Source organism: Chamaea fasciata, unplaced genomic scaffold (genome assembly GCF_029207755.1).
Source record: "Chamaea fasciata isolate MVZ Bird 193981 ecotype frontalis unplaced genomic scaffold, bChaFas1.0.hap1 SCAF_13, whole genome shotgun sequence".
In the NCBI taxonomy this organism is placed as follows: Eukaryota; Metazoa; Chordata; class Aves; order Passeriformes; family Sylviidae; genus Chamaea; species Chamaea fasciata.
In genome coordinates this window covers 10,566,586-10,585,331 of record NW_027094098.1, presented here as the reverse complement: position 1 = coordinate 10,585,331, position 18,746 = coordinate 10,566,586, and the positions used below count along the sequence as shown (strand labels likewise).

At 51.6% G+C, this 18,746-nt stretch overlaps 1 protein-coding gene across 1 annotated transcript in view; it reads right to left on the bottom strand.

Moving 5' to 3' along the window:
• Window positions 1-18,389, bottom strand: part of CHST13 (carbohydrate sulfotransferase 13) — a 29,540-nt gene extending 11,151 nt beyond the window's left edge. Inside the window, exon 1 of the mRNA XM_066195254.1 lies at window positions 18,250-18,389. Coding sequence (XP_066051351.1) covers window positions 18,250-18,343 — 94 coding nt within the window. The 5' untranslated portion in view covers window positions 18,344-18,389. The remainder of the gene's footprint in view (window positions 1-18,249) is intronic.
• Window positions 18,390-18,746: the final 357 nt, after the last annotated feature.

The window sequence follows — 18,746 nt, the reverse complement described above, 5'->3', positions numbered from 1 at the left end:
CCAGGGGCAATGAGTGAGTGCTTCAGCCTCAGCAGTGATGACTCACTCACCTCTGACCACAAAGATGCTGCTCCACAAAGACAGGCTCCTCACTACTGAAATAATACACCCAAGAGACAGAGAGAAGGACCCTGCCATAGAATTTCTGAGAGGATATTGTGACTGTGCTAGTCAGAGCCAAACCCTAACTGCAGCCACTGGCTGCTAAATCTGTCCAATTTTCGATTTTAACATCCAAGCAGGACAAAAATATAAAAGAGAGAGAAAAAAAAAAGAAAAAAAAAAAGAAAATAGAGCTTGGCAGTAGCAGTGATGGATCCAGACAGTTCTTGCAGTCTGAGCTCAGTTTTCCCTCCTGGTTTGATAGCAAAGACTGAGACATGCAGTTAGATGCACAGACTGCATGAGGATGGTCCAGGACACGGAGGCCAAGAAATCCCACAGGGAAACACCAACTGAACCCCTGGGCAGTGTTCAGTGGTCCACGTGAAGAGCCCTGCCTGGAAGGATCAGAGCTATAGGGTCAGTGTTGTCTCCAGAAAGCAGTTTAATTGAAGGAAGCTCTGGCTTTTATGCTTGGACTCCTACTGCTGCAGAACACATTTCCTTAATTTCTGCCTAAGCACAAAGGCTGATTGTTGTTTGTTGTTTTGTTTTTAAATACAGATATTTTTCAAAACTACTGTGATGTGAGAATCCAGCATCAGAATCCCACAGAGAACTCCAGACTCACTCACTGCCTTAATGTTGTGGAAGGCAGTGACCTCTCTTTGATGGACAGGATGACCAAATAAGTGAGCATTTTCTTTCTCACATCATACTCTTGGCTGTGAAGAACTGTGTGGCAATTCTGGTGATCACAGAGCTAAGGGAGGACCTTTGGGAATTATTCCTATTTTAATTCTTACTGAGAGGTTTTGATTTAGGAATGGGAGTTTTTTGGCTCTGAAAGCAAATCAAATTTTTGGCTTCAAAGAGGCAATCAAATCTCCTTAGATTCTTGTGATTGCTCATTTTTACTGCATCTAGAAAGTGAAGGATATAGACAACAGAAGCTTAATTAAAAATCTTAGGAAAAGAAATCTAATAGACCCACATGATTGATCTGCATAAATGCTTCCTTCATCTTTGTGAATTCAGACACAACTACCTCTGCTGGAGAGCTGCAAGTGTACGGAGGTGTCAGTGCCTGGGCTCATCCAGGTGTCTGCACCTAGAACACTCAGAGGGAGTGGGCTCACCCAGGCCCCATTCTGGCAGGTAACTGGCAGCAGAACATACAGACAAGAAAGAATTCTGGGGAAAGAGAACATGTCACAGCAATACTCAGACAAGCACAAGCAATAGCAAAAAGCAACCAGCCCTGTGGAGAACAACCAGAAGAGATGATTTCTGGTCGTTTCCCTGGGTCTCTCCCAGGCACAGCACCGCTCCCCAAGAAGAGGAGAGCTCAGATATCAGCCCATGACAGCCTGCACCTTGCACAGGTTCCACGTGGCAGGGAACAGATCCCTGCGGAGCAAACGCTGTACTTGACCTCTTTGGTTCATCCTGGGGCTGGGCCAGTGAGTGTGAGCAGTGGTCATGAAGGGGAGCTGGCATCAACTCGCAAACTCTGTAACTCTAATAGTTACAATACAAACACGCATTTCTTGTTCCAGGTCAACATCCTCGGTAGCTCAGGAAATGCCCCTGTGGCCCTTCCCACCACTGCTTCTCTTTTCATGGTGCTTTTCTCCCCAGTTATGCCTTGTTCAGCCTGTTCTGCCTCATGACAATGGCCTGTGGCAGAGGCTCAGCACTGACACAGGTAACAGGTTGCCACCTAACACAGACCCGTGCGGTGTGGTCACAGGCAGACCCACCACTGGCCTCTTTAAGTGTTTTCCTTGCTGATGAACAAGCCAGCAATGTATAACCCAAGTAATTCCTGACGGCCTGCCCTTGGCTCTGTGGGCCAAGCCTTGGGGAGGGCTGGCTGCTTTGCATGTCTCTCTGCTGAGGTACAGGCGCTGGAGAGTCTGCTGGAGACGTCTGTCTCAGCTCACTTGCTGGGGAATGGGAATAATTCTCCATCAGACCTTCCCCTGCCAGCTCCCCTCCTGCTCCCTACAGCAGACTGGCAACCTGTAGCATCCTGGGGAGCAGCAGAACCTTCCCCGTGCTTGCTCCAGAGCATTTTCAGACATTAGAGCAGAGCCAAGGGCCAGGATGGCTGTACCCCTGCAAGGGTCCTGGAGCAGGTCCTTCCCAGATAACCCAGCCAGGCTAATGGAGTGTATCAAAAGGGCAGAACCTTTGTGATTCTGATCCCAGGCAGGGACATCCCTGTGCCCTGCAAAGCCATCACGTGATTCAGTGGCATTCCTCCATGTCACCAGTTGAGCCACAACCCTCAGGCAACTGGCATGGCACCAGGGAGCCCAACTGTCCCTCTGAAACCAGTGGGTGTCTTTCATCAGTGCTGCACCCTAACTCTCAGGCTCAGAAATTGCCTCAAGTAGCTTGGTTTTGGGCCATACAGTTCTGTTTTGAAGCAAAGCCAGTGCCTGGATGTTGTCAGCCCGGTTATCCATGGCAAAGGGGCTCCATTTGGTGGCTCCTGACAATATTTAATTTAGCAGAAATTAAACCAAGTGACTTGAACTTGGCTGGATCAGACAGAACTGAGTCCCAGCAACACAGGGATGCTTGAAAGCTTAGCTCAGGCTTTTTTTTCCCAGAGCTGAACATTTTCTCCCATCCCCTCTAGTCCTCTTGAAACAGCCAAACCAAAACCCTGCCTCCCCTCACCTCCCAACACTTGGAAATAGAGGTACATTGGGAGGAGGTTACCCACAACGCTAAGGGAGAAACCACAAGGAAAGCAGCTCAGGGCAAACCTGAGCAGGGCAAGACAGGACATGCACACGAGTAGGTTTACACAGAGAACAGCCCACGTACAATGAGCTGCAGCAGGGGATGACAAATCTTCCCTCCCATCAGCCTGGATGGGTGAACCCGTATGTGTTTGCATATGGGAGAGGGTGGTTTTGAATCTCCACAGGCACTGGGGTCACACAGAAGTGATGTTTTAGCCACAATGATAAAGTACCATTTCAGGGCAAGATGAGGGGCAGGGTGCAGAAGAGTGATGAAGGCTACACAATAGTCCATCATCTTCCTCTTCTCCAGTACTTGGCTATAATACATCACATTTCTGTGGAGCCAGTGGAGGGATCCTATCAGTCTCTATCACACAGACCTTCCTCCCCTGAAATCTCCCCTTTTTGCACAAATGACTCTTGTTTTCCTGGGAAGCTACTTAAGGCCAACTCCAAGCAGTCACAGATGGCTTCTGAAGGGTGATGAGGCACCCCAGCCCCAGGACCCATTTTCATCCCACGTCTCTGCTGCTGAAGCACTCCAGTACCCCCTTCCCAGCCACAACTCTCAGAGAAGGCTCCACAGGCACTCAACTGAGGTGACACAGCTCACCTCTGAGGAGGCACAGTGGTGCAAACCTCTTAGCCAAGAGGGAAAGGAGCATTTTCCAAACTCCTTCCACCAAATGCTTATGCTCCGCAGCTACCATCCCCTGGGACAAACCTTTATGCAGCATTTTCTTCCCCAAACCACATAGTTCCTACACACACACACACAGATGTGAAGGTATTGGGGGTCCCTGGACCTCACATGACCAGGTCTACATAGGCAAAATGTCCAGGATTGCTTCCTTTGGGAAGGAGATGAAAGGAGGTGTCACCCTCTAAAAATAATACCCTTGTTTTTAGCAATCACCCCTTTGCAGCTTCTCCAGAGTGCCAGGGCTGTGTGGCACAACTGGGTGGTAATGGCAGCCAGGCTCCCTGGCACTGACAACAGCCTTCCTCCAGCCAAGAAACACACTCCAAAGAGGGGACAATGAGTCAGTGTTTTACATGGGATAACTCGCCGGACTGCACTGCCTTTAACAGGAAAAGTCCTTCACTCCTCCAGGGATGTGTGGCCTGCTGGCTGGAAGGCAGCAGTGTATGGGCAAGAGAGGGACAGGGGGTGTGCTGCCTTCAGGAAATGTTAATGAGGGCGTGGAAGAAGGTTCTAAGCTCTTCTCTCTGGAAAGTGATGGATGGGAAGAGCCACGCAGACAGATGAGTACATGTCCTGCTCTCATTCCAGCCAGACAGGGAACAGCCAGGCCTGCCAGAAGCAGCAGTGGTTGTGGTGAATATCTGGGGTGGAAATACACAGCCTCAGGGAACTGAAGTGGGATCAAAAATCCAAGCACACCTGCCTCCACTTGCGCCCAAGATCCCTGATATCTATGCACAGTCATCTGCAGACAGCACTCCTGTAAATGGAGCTCATGGGACTGGAGTGCCTCTGGCGTGCTGCACTGGGGGATGGAGAGGCAGCAGAGCTGCATCAACTCTTTGTCTGATATTGGGGAACTTGTCCCACCCACACAGTGCAAATTACTGACAGTGCAGACTCTCACACAGAAATCTGAGGACAGCACAGAAGCCCCAGGCACATTAAATGCACTCACATGGTTTCCAGCCTGCAAGAGGCAGGGGGATGCTCCCTGCTTCCTCCGTCTGGGGTTGCAGTGACCCGTGCTCATGACTGTCACCTACCCACAACCATTTCCACGCTCAGTGACTCATGTCAGATGCAATAAAACCACAGACAGCAAACGTGGGGCAGAGGCCAGCAGCATAAGGTGCCACTGGCACCAAGTGCCACCAGACTTCAGGTTCCTCCATCTGGATCCAGTTCAAGACAGACTTTTATTGGAAAATGCCTCAGCCCAGCCTCTCAAGCACTGTGGCAACCTTTGTGGGGCAGGCAATGCCCCTGTGCCAAGAGCAGCAGACACCTCCTGAACGAGTGGTGTGACAGGCAGCAGCCCCACAGCTGTCCTGACCCCCTTCCCAGCCATGGGCTCCCCATGGCCAGCCCCCTTGCCACCAAATCTCAGTGTCTTCTGTTTTAGCTTGAACATGTCCCAGCCACGTTCCTTACCAGGAGTCACACCTGAAGAGGGCCTTCTGACAGGTCACACATGGGGCTGGCACTGCCATCACCACAGAAACGTGACAACTCGACCTTGTTTCACATCACCGCTCCTTCCTCCACTGAAAGGTTCCAGAAACTGCCTCTCCAAGGGGCAGTTTCTCCATTCCCACTCCCCAGGATCTGCTGTGCCTCTGGCACAGTTCACGGCTGGAAAGAGGATGCTGAGTTGCTGGGTGAGATCAGCTCCTGCTGCACCACAGCCTGCGTGTCCCATTCAGCACCACGTGGGATGTGGGGTGGGAGGGAGGGAGGCAGCAGTCCAATGTTCAGAGCTATTTGGGTTCTTCTCCAAACCGCTAAAAAAGAGGGAACTCTGCTGAAAGTGCTCCAAAGAAACACAGCAAGCACTGCTGCCAGTGTAATCTCCACTGTCCATTTCTATTAATGCTCTTACAGGTTTAGCAGAAACTGGAAAGCTTGGAGCTGACTCTTCACCGTCCAAGGCATGCAAGAACTCCCAGACGAGCAAAGCCAGTGTGACCCTGCGTGCAGCCCCCACCAGCACCCTTTGGAGAGGCACTTCCCAGCAGGCTGCTGGAGCACTTGCCTGGCAAAAGAGACAATGGACTTGTGCGTGTTTTGCTCCTCGTGCCTGGCTGACAAACCCAGCCCACAGAGCTTCACATTTGCAGCGCACACTCAGCACTCTGCGGCTAACCCAGGCTGAGGGGCGATCCAGCGCTGAGGGGTTTGCAGCCAGCTCTGCCTCTCTGCCTTCCATCCGCTGTGCACAAAGCCCAGGCAGCAGCCACAGAGGTGGCTGAGAGGTTGGAGGGGGCGTCGTCAGATGGATGTTTTTTTAAGCTGCTACAAAAAGAACATTAAAGTCCTGATGTGAGATGGGGTCAGAACATCCTGCACTAGTTTAAGATTTCCACTGCATGTCACACGCATTGGGCAGGAAAATAATTATCTTTTTAACTTTACTTTTTTGCCTTTCCTTTTTTTCTTTTTTCTTTTTTCTTTTTTCTTTTTTTTTAAATTTTTTTATTTTTCCCCTAACAAGAAGCTGCTCAGCTTTTAACTGCCTGGAAGAGACCTCTGAAATCTGAAATCCCTGATCTGTCCAGGATTCAGCCAGATGCCTGCTGTTTAGGGAGTGCTGGTTGTACCCAAGCCAGTGCAGGGACTGGCTGCCACTGGTTCCAGAAGTGACTGTGATTCAGAGATCTGGCTTCTGGGTATGCTTTAAAACCACTTGTGTATTACTCTTGATGTTCAAGATCCTGGAAGGTTTACTTAGGAAGAGGTTATTGCGATTGCCATTAGGAAGATATTAAAATTACATAAAGAACCTCCTTGTTTTCTCTAAAGCTTCATGAAAGCTCTTTCCTCTTTTGGCTCGCGCTTTCTTGCACAGCTTACTTTGCCTTTATGTTTCTAAAGATAATTCTTCTTCATTTGTCACCGATGACACCTCTTGGACTATCACAGTGCCACCAGCCATACCCCAGCTCAGGGGCTGGCACAGCTGGGCCTTGGCTGTGTGGCTCCCTCCCTCCTCCCCAGAGGTGGGGATGGCTCAGGCTCTGTTTTTCAAGGAAGGCCGCCTTATTCCCATTTAGTCAAGTTGAGTCAAGGATCAGCCAGGGAAACTCTAATCAAGTGATGGAAAATGGTGACAGTTATAGGATTAGCTCCCAATAAATCATGCAGAAAGGGAAAGAAGGAATCCAGCTGCTTCAAGGAGCTTGCCAAATGCCCCAGCATCGTCTGTGGGGATCATATTAGGAACAGAGCCAATGGCAGCTGGTCTGGACACTCTGCCCCATTCACTGCAGGAGTTCTTCCTAAACCTTCATGTCTCCTCAGCAGCAGGAGGCTCTGGTCACCTGGTACCAGCCTGAGGCAGAGGCCAGGAAGGTTTAATAGAAAGATCACAAGCATTTTAGCTGGAGGGATGTATTTTGCTGGGGCAGTGTCCCTAGGTCTCTACTGTCACAAGGACTGCAATTAAGATCTCTATAGGAAACAGAAAATTAACAATATCAAGCAGGAACATGGCCTCTGTGAGCAAATAAAGTATTTGTTGTTAAGTACCATGCAATCTTCTGTTTCCAAATGGTTAATTCCTCCTTTAAGCCAAGTTAGAAGCTTTCCAAGAGCAATTTCTCTTCCCCATTATGCCTGTCGTTCTCCTGGCCCCAGTTGCCTGCTTGCATTTATAATACAAGCCTGAACTGCCAGAATTTCCATTCCTTGTCAATAAACTCCTCCTTTGCAGCCTGCTGCCCAGAGGAACTGCAGACGAAGGGCTTGCACTGGCAGTGCCAAGGCAGGGATCCTTGCCGGGATGGACAGGGGCTGATTTTCCCTGGGCAAGGCTGCACCAGAGATCCACCTCTCCCTACAACCTCACTGGTGTGGTGTCTGTACCCCTGCAGGCCCCCATCTCTGGGCAGGCTCAGGCAGCCCACAGCTGCTCACACAGCACCACGGAGCTGCCAAGCCAGAAGACCATCTGCACCAGCCTGCCGCCTCCTGCTCAGCTGCTGAGGCCACGGCAGGCCAGTGTGCAGGGGACCAGGCTGGGCTTGCTCTAAACCTGCCCATACTCAGGTCTGGTTTGGGCAGACGCTGTTTGTGCCCTCTGCACACAGGCCACCTGCACAGGTACAACAAAGGGGAGTCTCTCTAAGGTCAGATGGCACAACTTGCCAGCTGAATATGTTTCAAGCCATTTTCTCAGCTCTGTGCATCTGGGATTGATGAAAGCCTCAACAAGCTGATCTGAGAAAAAATGCACACTCAGCAAACTCTTCCCAGTGCAGCACCTTGCACACAGCCATCCCTCCCTGGCTTTGCTTCATGACCCTCATCCCTCTGCTCGCAGCAGGGGCAGCTGAGGGGCTCTGTCCTGCCTTTCTAAAGGTCATTAGCTGGTGAGACTCCCTGTCACAAGATACACAGCAAGAGGCTTTACAAAGAGTTGAAGAGATGCATGAGCTCGCAGAGGAGGAGAGGAGTGAATTACAGCCTTCTGGAGACTAGGGAGAACCATCCCTGAGAACCATCTCTAGCACATACAGTCCCACCACATGGCCCCTGGTGCTGCATTCTGCTGCACTTAGTAATGACCACAGCCTGAGGCCACCAAAGAGCCCTGTCTCCCCAGTCAGCATGTTCAGCAGAGGACACAAACACCTCCAGTGCCATTGCAGCTCTGGGGCACAACAAGTCCAGCATCACTGGTAGCTGCTTGTCTGAGTGGCTGCTGGATTTAACCCTTCCTCAGAGCGGCTGTTGGCTCTGGGGACATTCCCTTCCTTTTCACAGGGAGTGAGCAAGCTCTGATGGGGACCTCAGGAAGAAGGGAACTGGGAGGCTTGTGTCTACACCACCCAGCAGCAGCTGTGGGCTACTGATGCAAAACTCCACCAGCATCAATTCAGTCTTGTTTGGGTCTCACAGTGCCTGTGTCTGCTGACTCTATTAAGCTAAAGGGAAATCGATCTCCCTGATACTGCCAGGAGTAAACTTGGAAGAGACCCAGCTGTGAATATGCTACTCCTGCACCCTTGCCAAAAGGAAGGGCCTGGCTCTGTAGATATGTGCAGGACTGAACTCGCTGCCTTCTCCTGCCATGGGGAAATCTGCCTGTGCAGAGACACTCCCGTGGCAGGCCGAGCCACACTCTGGCAGGGCAACACAGTACAAATGGGGGTGGGGAGCTGCTCAGGGGCTGCTGACCTCCAATTAGTTTGTGCTGATTTCTCAGGTCCCTGCTTTGAAGAAAGCCCTCTAGAACAGGCAAGGCAGCCCCAGAGACACCCACACTGGGCAGCTCCAAACAAACATCACCTTTGAACCTCATGTTGATATTACCCATCTTCCTGCGAGGTCAGTGAAGCAACATCTGGCCAGAGAGCAAGCTTGGGTTGGGTTCCACATTAGCAATGACACTGCAAACTCCTGGGGAGAGAAAGCACTGCAAGGGATGGCTCAGACCTGCTGCTGCTCTCTCCCTGGAAGAGCTGGGAAAGCAGCCAGCAGATGGAGGGCTATAAATCAAGTGTCACTTACACGGAGAAGAAAACGCCGTGAGCATGTAGTGACTGGAGGCCAGGACTCGTGGCCTCAGCATGCCCCATATCACAGGTGACAAGCTGATGGGAAGGGACCTATGGGCCCTGTGCACTGCTATGAAGATCCAAAACATCTAATAACGTATCTTCTTGCACAAGTACCATGAGGAGAGATGCCAGCACCTGCCCATCTGCCATGACCAGGCTAGAGGCTTCCTCATCTGTCACTCGAGCCACTGCAGAGGCAGCAACACCTTCAAGAGACACTCTTAGGGGAGAAAACAGCTTCAAGTCCAGTTGGAAGCTGCTCTGAGGGAGTCTATGAAAATTAAGTCCAATTTGGAGAAAGCTGGGTCTCACCAAAATCAGGTGCTTCTGCAGCAGAGCAGGTCTCAGCACCTGTGTTCAGCACGGTTTGTGTACACAAACGCACCCGAGCACAACACCACACACAAACCCAGGGCACTGTGGTTTGCAGCATCTCACAGGTGCCAGAACAGCTTCACAGTGTGACACCACCCCGAGGGTTCAGTGACCGGGGATGCAGCACTGCTGGGAGCACTGACCACCTTTGCCGTTCCTCGCTGCAATGTATCGGAGATCACTGGTAAGGTGGAGGGGAGGTAGGACATGCCAATAGACAGGGAGGCAACCAGGGCTCCAAGGAGCCAGGCCAGGGCTGTCTGCAGGGCTGGGGATGGCTGGTGCTTGGAGAGCCCCTCTGTAGGTCAGGAAGCTCACGCCACAGCACAGGGAAGCACCTGAGGTGGCATGGGACAGCATGTTCAACTGGGACAAGGAAAATCAGCAGACAGTGAATCCATACACCCTCACACCCTCAAAACCAGGTTCTCAACCGCTTCCAGCACTGAACGGTGATTGTCCTCTCAGCACGGAGCTGCCAGAGGATGTGGGTTATGTGGCCAGCCTTTCCTGCACTGGTAGACAGCGATGAGCCACCTCAGCTGAGGGTGTAGCTGCTGAAACCACGGGTGGTGGAGCTTCTACAGTCCTAACCATTGAGGAGAAACCCTGCTTTCCTCTCCCAGGAAAGACCAACTCCAAGCCCTTCCCAGTCAAATTCCCAGCACTCCGCCTGCCCATAAATTTACAACTATTTATTTAGTCAAAGCTCATCCAGATATTAAGAGCTCAGGGGCACTATGGGGAAAACAGGAGCAGGCAGAGCAGCCAGCCTGTTCCTCCAACAGGCTGCAGGAATTCCCCACTGGCTGCTTCAAGGCTGGACACCTCCATGCCCTGAAGCTAAATGTGTTCAGAGCCATGCCAGCAAGCTAAAGGGAGTGAACTTGTGCAAGGATCTCTGAAGGAAGGATCACCAAGTCTAGAAACAAAATTGAGGCAGATCTTTGCCTCTGAGACTTCAAAACATGGGGGGTGGAAAAGGTTACAAGGAAAGGACCTTCAAAAAGCCTACAGATCCCAGACACCCCAGTAAGGGCTGCTGCTAAGGGTCTGGGAAAAAATGAAACTTGCTCAATAGCATTCAAAAGAAATGTTGGAAGAGAGCTCAGCTTCTCTCCCACTTGCCCTCTCCCTGTCCACCAGAAGCCAGCATAAAGACGTTCCCACATCAACAAGCTGGCAGGTCAGAAGGGCAGCACCAGGTCCAAGATGGAGCTCCCATGGCATGACTGTGGCCCTGATCCGACGTGGTGCCCTCACACAGCCTCTCAGCAGCTTTTCAGACTGAAAATTCACGTTGTAGGCAGCTGCCCAGGGTAAGTCACAGCAATGTGTGGGGCTGGTGCAGAAACCAATCTGCCAGTGGCAGGGGAGCGTGTGTGCACAGGGCAGTGTGTGTGTGTTTGCTTTTTGCAATCACTGCCCTATCTGAGGGGCTCAGACCGAAAACACACTCAGGGCACTACTGAGCTCTGACAGATTCAGCCCACCAAGAGGGGAGCAGAGATTTGTGGCTGTGAAGTGGTGGGGTGACAGTTCAGGGTGTCGGCCACTGCAGGTTCCTCCGGCTGCTGGGTGTCCTGGGCTTGCTCAGCTCCATGCAGAGGGGAACTGGCACTGGCGGCTGCTGGAACCACCCGTGCTGCCTCCTGCAGAGACTGAAGAGGTCCCAGTGCCTGGCTGGCACTGCTGCAACCCCTGTTTGCTGAGCAGCCAGCACACCACAGCTCCTGCCAGCATGAGCCTTGCAGGGGCAATGTTGGTATCATTCGTGTACAGGATCCAAGTCACACAAAGCCATTTCCCACAGTGTGTCCTCTGGCTCCCCTTCCCTTCCCTGTCCCCATGAGGGACACACTGGGTGTCCCTCAGAGCATCATGCTCTCCTTCCAACACAATGAATGAAGCCTCACCTCTGCTCCCCAGCTCATTAAACCGTGAGAGAAACAAAGCAAGCCCCACAGCCCAGTGCTATCTCCTACAGTGGGTGATCTCCAGTGAAGGACATGCAGGAAAGCTTTACCCAAGCAGAGGCCACTCAGCTCCTGGGGATACAGAGAAACTCTTTCTTCTCACCTTTGCCCACGTAGGCCTTTGAGTTGGAGTGAAGTTTTGGCTTCCCAGCGGATGCCACAGGCAGTTAGGAAATGGAGAACAGAGCAAAAAGAGACATTTGGGGGTTGAACTCCATTTATCAGAGCTCTACAACTGACTTTAATGGGTAATTTACTAGAATGACATGGGGTACAAACATGCAACAGCAAAAACTGGCATAGCCAGAATAAATCACAACAGCCAGCCATGAAGCAAAGATCCCAGCATCTGGAAATGAGCATCAGGGATGGGGGACAACCTCACAGGACAGCAGTGTCTACAGGGGGCATTTAGCAATATCTCCCACCATCCAGCCTTGCTGGGAGGATTTTACTGCCAAGGGGGGGGGGGGGTCCATTTGAAGAAGGGAAAAATTAAAAGATCTGTGTGAATCAGTGGGGAAATTGCAGAGAGCTTGTGGTTGAATACAGACCTGTCCCACAGCTGCCAATCCAGACAGGAGACAGAGACAGGGTGACCCAGTTTACAGCACTGCAAGCTCTGCAGGTACAGGTGCGTGTATGGGAGAGAGCAGACTGGTCTAAACTGGGCAGCAGAGCCTGAAAATGTGGGGTTCAACTCCCCACTGACATCAGTCACTACCCTCCATCCATGACGAATTTTACTGGTGGAAAAAAGTACCTCCAGCTCCTAGGGTAGGTCCATTTGTCCCTGTTTTCACTCTCAGTGCAAACTGTGCCGTGCAGGCAGGACCAAGGCACAATGGTGTTAAACCCAGGCCTTTCAGGCCACCAGAGCTACTCAGTGAGATGTTTCCCCCTTGTCAGACTGCTAGTTGCCCTTAACTGCCTCTGAACAAGGAAAGTTTTGGGCTTTTGCCCAGCTGTGCCTCCAAGTGAAACATCCCCCTTTGGCCCCTCAGAAGTATTTAGGGAGTTAAGCTCTCCTTTGGGTACTCAGCTCCAAGGGGCAGTACAGGGTGTTAAGTGCCTAATGCCTTTGTAGTTTCTTGGCTTCTGATAGAGTCCTGGGAAAGACAGCTGTGTTTGCACTGGAATTAAGATGGAGGGTTTGTCATGCTCCCCATTCAGATGCACGAGGGAACCAAGGACCAAGAAATAAACCCAGCACATAACAAATCCCAACACCCTCAGGAGAGCCCTGGCTGCTGCACAAGCACTCATCTCCCAGCCTTGGACCTCACCGACCTGCACCAACACAGGCAAAACTCCTACTGGTGTTGTTTTTGTGGAGTTCTTATTGCAGGATATTGGACTTTTGTGTGTGGGGACAAAATGTAGGTGCATCGTGCTGCCAGAGGGAAACAGCCAGGCTGAGATGCCAGAGGAATGTGGGGCCAGGAGGGGCTGGGTTCAGCCAGCAGAGCCACCGGGACACGAATTTCTCCTGCAGGGACAGAGTTAACTCCGGGAGTGCTAAGCCCTCTCCTTTCCCCTCCGAAACCTCTTGCATGTACCAGGGATTCTCAGGAAACTGTATAAAGCCAAGAAGGACTAGAGAAAGCATTCCTGGCCCTCAGGAGCAGATGGGCTTCATTACTGTCCTGCTCTCAGCACCGGACCGGGTGGATTTTCCTACCCCGACAGGTCACAGACGGAGCACTTCATATCTTTTCCAAACATGGCAGACCTGAGGGCTTGACAAATGAAACAAAAGAAAATGGGGAGGGGAGGGGAGGGGAGGGCAAGGGCAAGGGCAAGGGCAAGGGCAAGGGCGAGGGCAAGGGCAAGGGCAAGGGCAAGGCGAGAAAAGGAAGAGAAAAGGAAGAGAAAAGGAAGAGAAAAGGAAGAGAAAAGGAAGAGAAAAGGAAGAGAAGAGAAGAGAAGAGAAGAGAAGAGAAGAGAAGAGAAGAGAAGAGAAGAGAAGAGAAGAGAAGAGAAGAGAAGAGAAGAGAAGAGAAGAAAAGAAAAGAAAAGAAAAGAAAAGAAAAGAAAAGAAAAGAAAAGAAAAGAAAAGAAAAGAAAAGAAAAGAAAAGAAAAGAAAAGAGAAAAGAGAAAATACATCTGAGGGTTTAAATTTGTCATCCCTGCCTGTGTTTGCAGCCTTAGCCAGGGTAAAAGCAGCATCTCCCTCCTTATCTGGAAGGCTGAGGACATGTGTCAGCCAGCTGCAGGCATGACCCAGGCTCAGAGCATTTGCTGGCTGAACCATGCACACGTCCCAAGGCAGCGGCTGAATTTCAGCCTCCAAATACCTTTAAACAATGGGGAGGAACTGAGGCCTAAAATAAGCTCTTTCCTGTTCTGAAAAACAAAACAAAACAAAACAAAAAACCCAAAAAAACAAACCACCAAAAAAACCCAACCCTGGTTTTCAAAGGTCTGCTATATTTAAGTGTGTATTTATCTCAATTGACATCAGGTCTAGGTGCAGTTGAAGGTTCAGGGACTAGAGCTCTGCTTATCAAATCATTTATCAACTCTATAATCACTATAATAATTTGTATCCCCCTTAAGGGACCCATCTTTAGGCACAGAGATGGAGCTGACTGAGATCAATAAATTTGGAACACTGATAAGCAATAGTTTCTCCAAGATCTGCTAGTCCTCAGGGGTGTTGGGCTGGGCAACTGAAACCACCTGAGAACTGGCAGAGAGTGGTGGCAGTGGTGTCTTCCATATCCACCTTGGCACATCAGCGGGCTAAGAAACACACACAGATGGTGAGGCAGTTTCCTACCTGTGATATCTGCTCATCCTCCTGCAACCCCCCAACCCTTCTCTCTCAGGCTGGTGAAGGGGTTGGAGAAGGCTTTGCTCTATCAGAGCCCAGAGGAGATCCAACTGGTTGATACAGGAGCAGATAAGGATGGAGAGAGGGCTCTTGCTGCTTTCTCACTTGGAAAGCTTTATGGAATAGTATCACAACTCTGGCACTTCTGGTATCTCTTGTTGTGAAAGAGTCAGACCAAAGGCCGAATACATCTCACCTGGAAAGCCCTGTGAGGTCCAACAGCTTGTGTTGACAGCAGGTTGTGAAACAACACGGGGATTGAAGAAGCCAGCATTGAGCAAATGCTGCTAAAAAGACCTAAGAAACAACAGCTGGATGCTGCAAACGGACAGAAATGGAGCAGAAATAAAGGAGCACTTTGAGATTGAGAGCTTTTCCTTCTTTCTCATCAGAAAAAATCTGCCAGCCCTCCAGATGTCATTTGCCTACCCAGAGTTGCCCCGAAGACATACCATGGGGTGGCACCACAGCACTGCCCTGCAGAAAACCTCAGGCCAGATGAACACAGGGCCTCAGGACCTGCCATTCCCATCCCCCTACCTCCTTCACATGTTCCCCCTTCCCTCTATCCCACATCTGTGCTACCAGAGTCATCCCACATCCCCCACGGTTGCTAAAATCAGTGTGGTCCCCCTGAGAACGGCAGTGACCAAAGCTCTGATGTAGACAAGGAATGGCAGCCTCCAGTACCTCCTGCTGTGCCAGCCTGGATGTGCTGCCAGCAGAGTGAGATGAAACACCAGCCTGGGAGCCCTGCTGTGTATTCTCACCTCTCTGCAGAAAATGTACAGCGCGCACAAGTCAGCACAGCTAACGGTGCACTACTGCTGCCGGGAACAGCAGAGAAACTCAGACGGGTGACAATCATACCGAGGCCAGACACGATCTCCTGGATGGCTGTGGGGTGACACCAGTACAGCCAAGGACTCCTGGTGGCCCTCATCACTCCCTGAGCCCAGCTGAGATGGGCATGAGGTTTGCCTGGGAGCTGAGCACACTTGCCCACACCACCAGCCCAGGCGCAGGAGGTGTTGAAAGGTGACTGCTCCAGGTAAACCCTGGAACTACCCACCGTGGCATAATGTGGAAGGTCTGGTGGCCAGTGTGCTCAGCACCACTTCAACACCTTCCTGCAATGCAGACATCCTGCCCTTGCCCTTGGTCTGTGAGCCGGGAGCGGGACAGCTGATGGCCAACAGGACAGACAGGGCACCGCTGACTTGAAGCGAGCAGGGGACAGTCCCTGGCACAGCTCCACCCCAGGGCCAGGGGAAAGCTGAGCCTTCAGCCCCTCTGTCTGCTCATGAGTACAGCCAGCAGGAAGGAAAGGCAACAAAAAACCCACCAGGGCCACAGAGTCAGGGCACACTCAAGCACACAAGCCCACCTCCCTGTGGAGCACCAAGACCTGTCCCACCCCTCTGGAAAACACACCGAGCTTATTCCTGCCTCCAGAAGGTACATCAGGGAATTCTGCCACTGACTTCAGTACAAACTAATTCAGCCCACCACCAAAATAACCCACTCATCTCCACTGAGGGGCAGAGTTATTTCAGTCTGGTGTGTGGTTCCTGAGGCAGAACAAGAAAGCCTTATTCCCGCACAGCCATGGAGCTCAGCACAAACCACTCCAGCGCAGAACGGCCCGCATGGAGCAATGCAAACAGAACAGTTAATTCCTGCTCCCTGAGCTGAGTGAGCCCTTAGCACTCTCAAGCTTAACAGTTTCTAGTTATATCATCTTTCTTCCCATTCCTTGTCCTGGTCACAGGAAGGTTTGGTCTCTACGTGCCATTAGCAAGGATTAATTCAGCATGTTCCATGTAATGGACTGTGGGTGGCCCAGGGAAGGCAACCTGCTCAATCCTGCTAATGAAGGAGAAAGGATCTGACTGTTCCTGGGGAAAACTCATAGTATTGCTTCTTTTTTTTCTCTAGCATTTTTCTTCATTATTATATAAAAACCAAATGACACCAGACAACTAGAACTCCAAAGAACACCCAGGCGGCCATCATTTTAAAGATGACATTTTCGTTTGCAAATTGTTTACCTATTATTGTAACTTGTAACTTCCAAAATTCAAGTAATTGGCCTCAGTTTGTTTTCCTTTGGGATAAAAAATGAAGCAATCTTTAGCTTGTTTCTTTTCTGTATATGGTAATGACCTTTCCTCTGCTAGTGTAAGTTTCTCACTAATCTGAAAGGGAAAGGAAAAACTGGAAACTGAAAAATAATAAGGGAACGAAATGGCACATAAAGGCTGGGCCCAGGGAGACAACTGTATGGCTAGAAAATAAGCTGATGTTAGAGAACATGAATATTGCTTTAATTCACCTCTTTTCTGAACCTAAAGGGGCAAATCTGCAGAGGGCATCCACACCCTCACAAATGGGCTCCCACTGAGTGACAAACATTAACTGGCACCAGCAGTTAGAGATCCCTACCTCAGACCTATCACCATCTGTGGGAACTTTCAAAAATCCCTTGCCCCACAGGAAAGAATAGATCTGCAGAGCATTGCATTTCCCAAAGCCTCAGCTAGCCAGCACTTCTCAAGGTAGGATTCCAGACCCAAATTCCCTCCAGCGCCTCATGAGACACCACCAGCATTACCATCACCTGGTTTGCTCTGATCTCACAGGAACTCTGTGTGAAACTGGGTTGAGATCAGGTAAGGAATTAAAGTCAACTAAGCACAGAAAGTTCTGCTGACTCAGACCAGCAGAATCTCTTTTTGAAAACCCGAGCCCTGAAAAGAGAGATGTTTTCCAGTCAGATGCTAGAAAGCATATCCAGTGTAAAACACAATCATCTCTTCATTAGCACCCCTGGAGATTAAAGCTGATTCAGTGCTGCACTTTTTACTGAGCAGTCCCAATACTAAAATAAGATGCATAAATCATTTCCTTAAGAAAAGTAAAAGTTACTAAGGAATACAATACTGATTATGGTCTTCTGGGATTTCTGAATTCACCTGACAAGCTTCACATGCTTGTCTAGAAATAACAAATGCTCGCTGAAACCCAACTCTTTTTCAATCTTACTCAGCCAACAAGTTATGTCTTTTTTATTTTTAGGGAAAAAACACATTACAGTGATGGAGCAGCCCCAATAAAAGGAAAACCACATTTCATTTAGTCTACACTGATAAAATTCCATTAACGTTTCAGTCAAGTCAGTCTTCTGAATTTTAAGATGTAACTCTAAAGGCCCCATTGATGGATTTCTGCTGTACTCAGAAAACATTAGTACATTGTTAAAACGGCAGGAATTACCCAATAACGTCTCTTAGGAAAGAGGAACTAATTTCCCCAAAGGAGCAGAAAAAGGCAGGGAAATAAATTATCCCCCTAGAACAAAACGGTTCAGATTTTAGTTCAGAATTGTTTCCCAACTATAAAGAAATTTCTAAGAGCACACACTAGAGAAGTCCCTTGAGCCATTCAAACAGACACCCCGGAATTTTGGTGACCGCGGGTGTAAATCGGCATTTGCGGGACAGAGCAGCTCCCCTTCCCGGTCCCGACCCCGGCACAGCCTCGGGCGGGCTGCGCGAAGCTGTGCACAGTTCCATGACCGCACAAAGCTGACCACGGTTTCATGCCCCGCAGGGACACCGAACAGCACAGCGACCCGAGAGAAGGCGGCTTTAGAAAGGAGACACGGGTCTCGGAGGGAACGGCGGCGCCGGGACGGTAACGCCGCTCACACCGCGGGCGAGCGCAGCGGCGAAGTTCAGTGCGCTCAGCCGAGGGATGTGCAGCCGCCGGCGAGTTCACCGGCGCGCTCAACTTCAGCTCGCCGGGGACCGGCCGGCACCCGAGGGGCTCCAGGAGCAAGGAAGGGGCTGCCCGCCCCGCCCCGCTCCCCTCTCCGCCCGCCCGCCACCGCCGGGGGACCCTCCGAGAGCGCGGCGCCCGCGGACCCACCTGGGCTGAGGCTGCTCTGGAAGTAAAAGAGGACGAGCAGGAGCGAGCCGAGGCCGGCGGCCAGCGCCAGGCGCGGAGCCCGGCTCCGCCGCATCCTCGGCCGCGGCTGGCGGCGCAGCGCAGCGCCCGCGGCCCCGGCCCCGGCCCCGGCCCCGGCCCCGGCCCCGGCCCCGGCCCCGGCCCCGGCCCGCCGAGCCCCGCCGGGCGCCGCCGCCGCCCCGCCCCGCGCCCGCGGCCCCGCGGCCGCCCGCAGGAAGTGACACGGGGCGGCTCAGCCGCCGCTACGGGAACCTCGCCCCCCGAGAGCCCCGCGGCGCCGGCGGCGGCTCGGCCCGGCCCGGCCAGCCCCGCCGCGGGGGCGGGGGCCGGGGCGCGGGGCCCGGGGGTTTCCTCGCCCGGTGCCGCGTCCGCGCCCTGCCAGCGCTCGGGGGGAGTGCGCACTTCCCCGCACAGCTCCCGTCACGGCTTTAGGGCTTCCCGAGGGGAAAAGAGAGTCG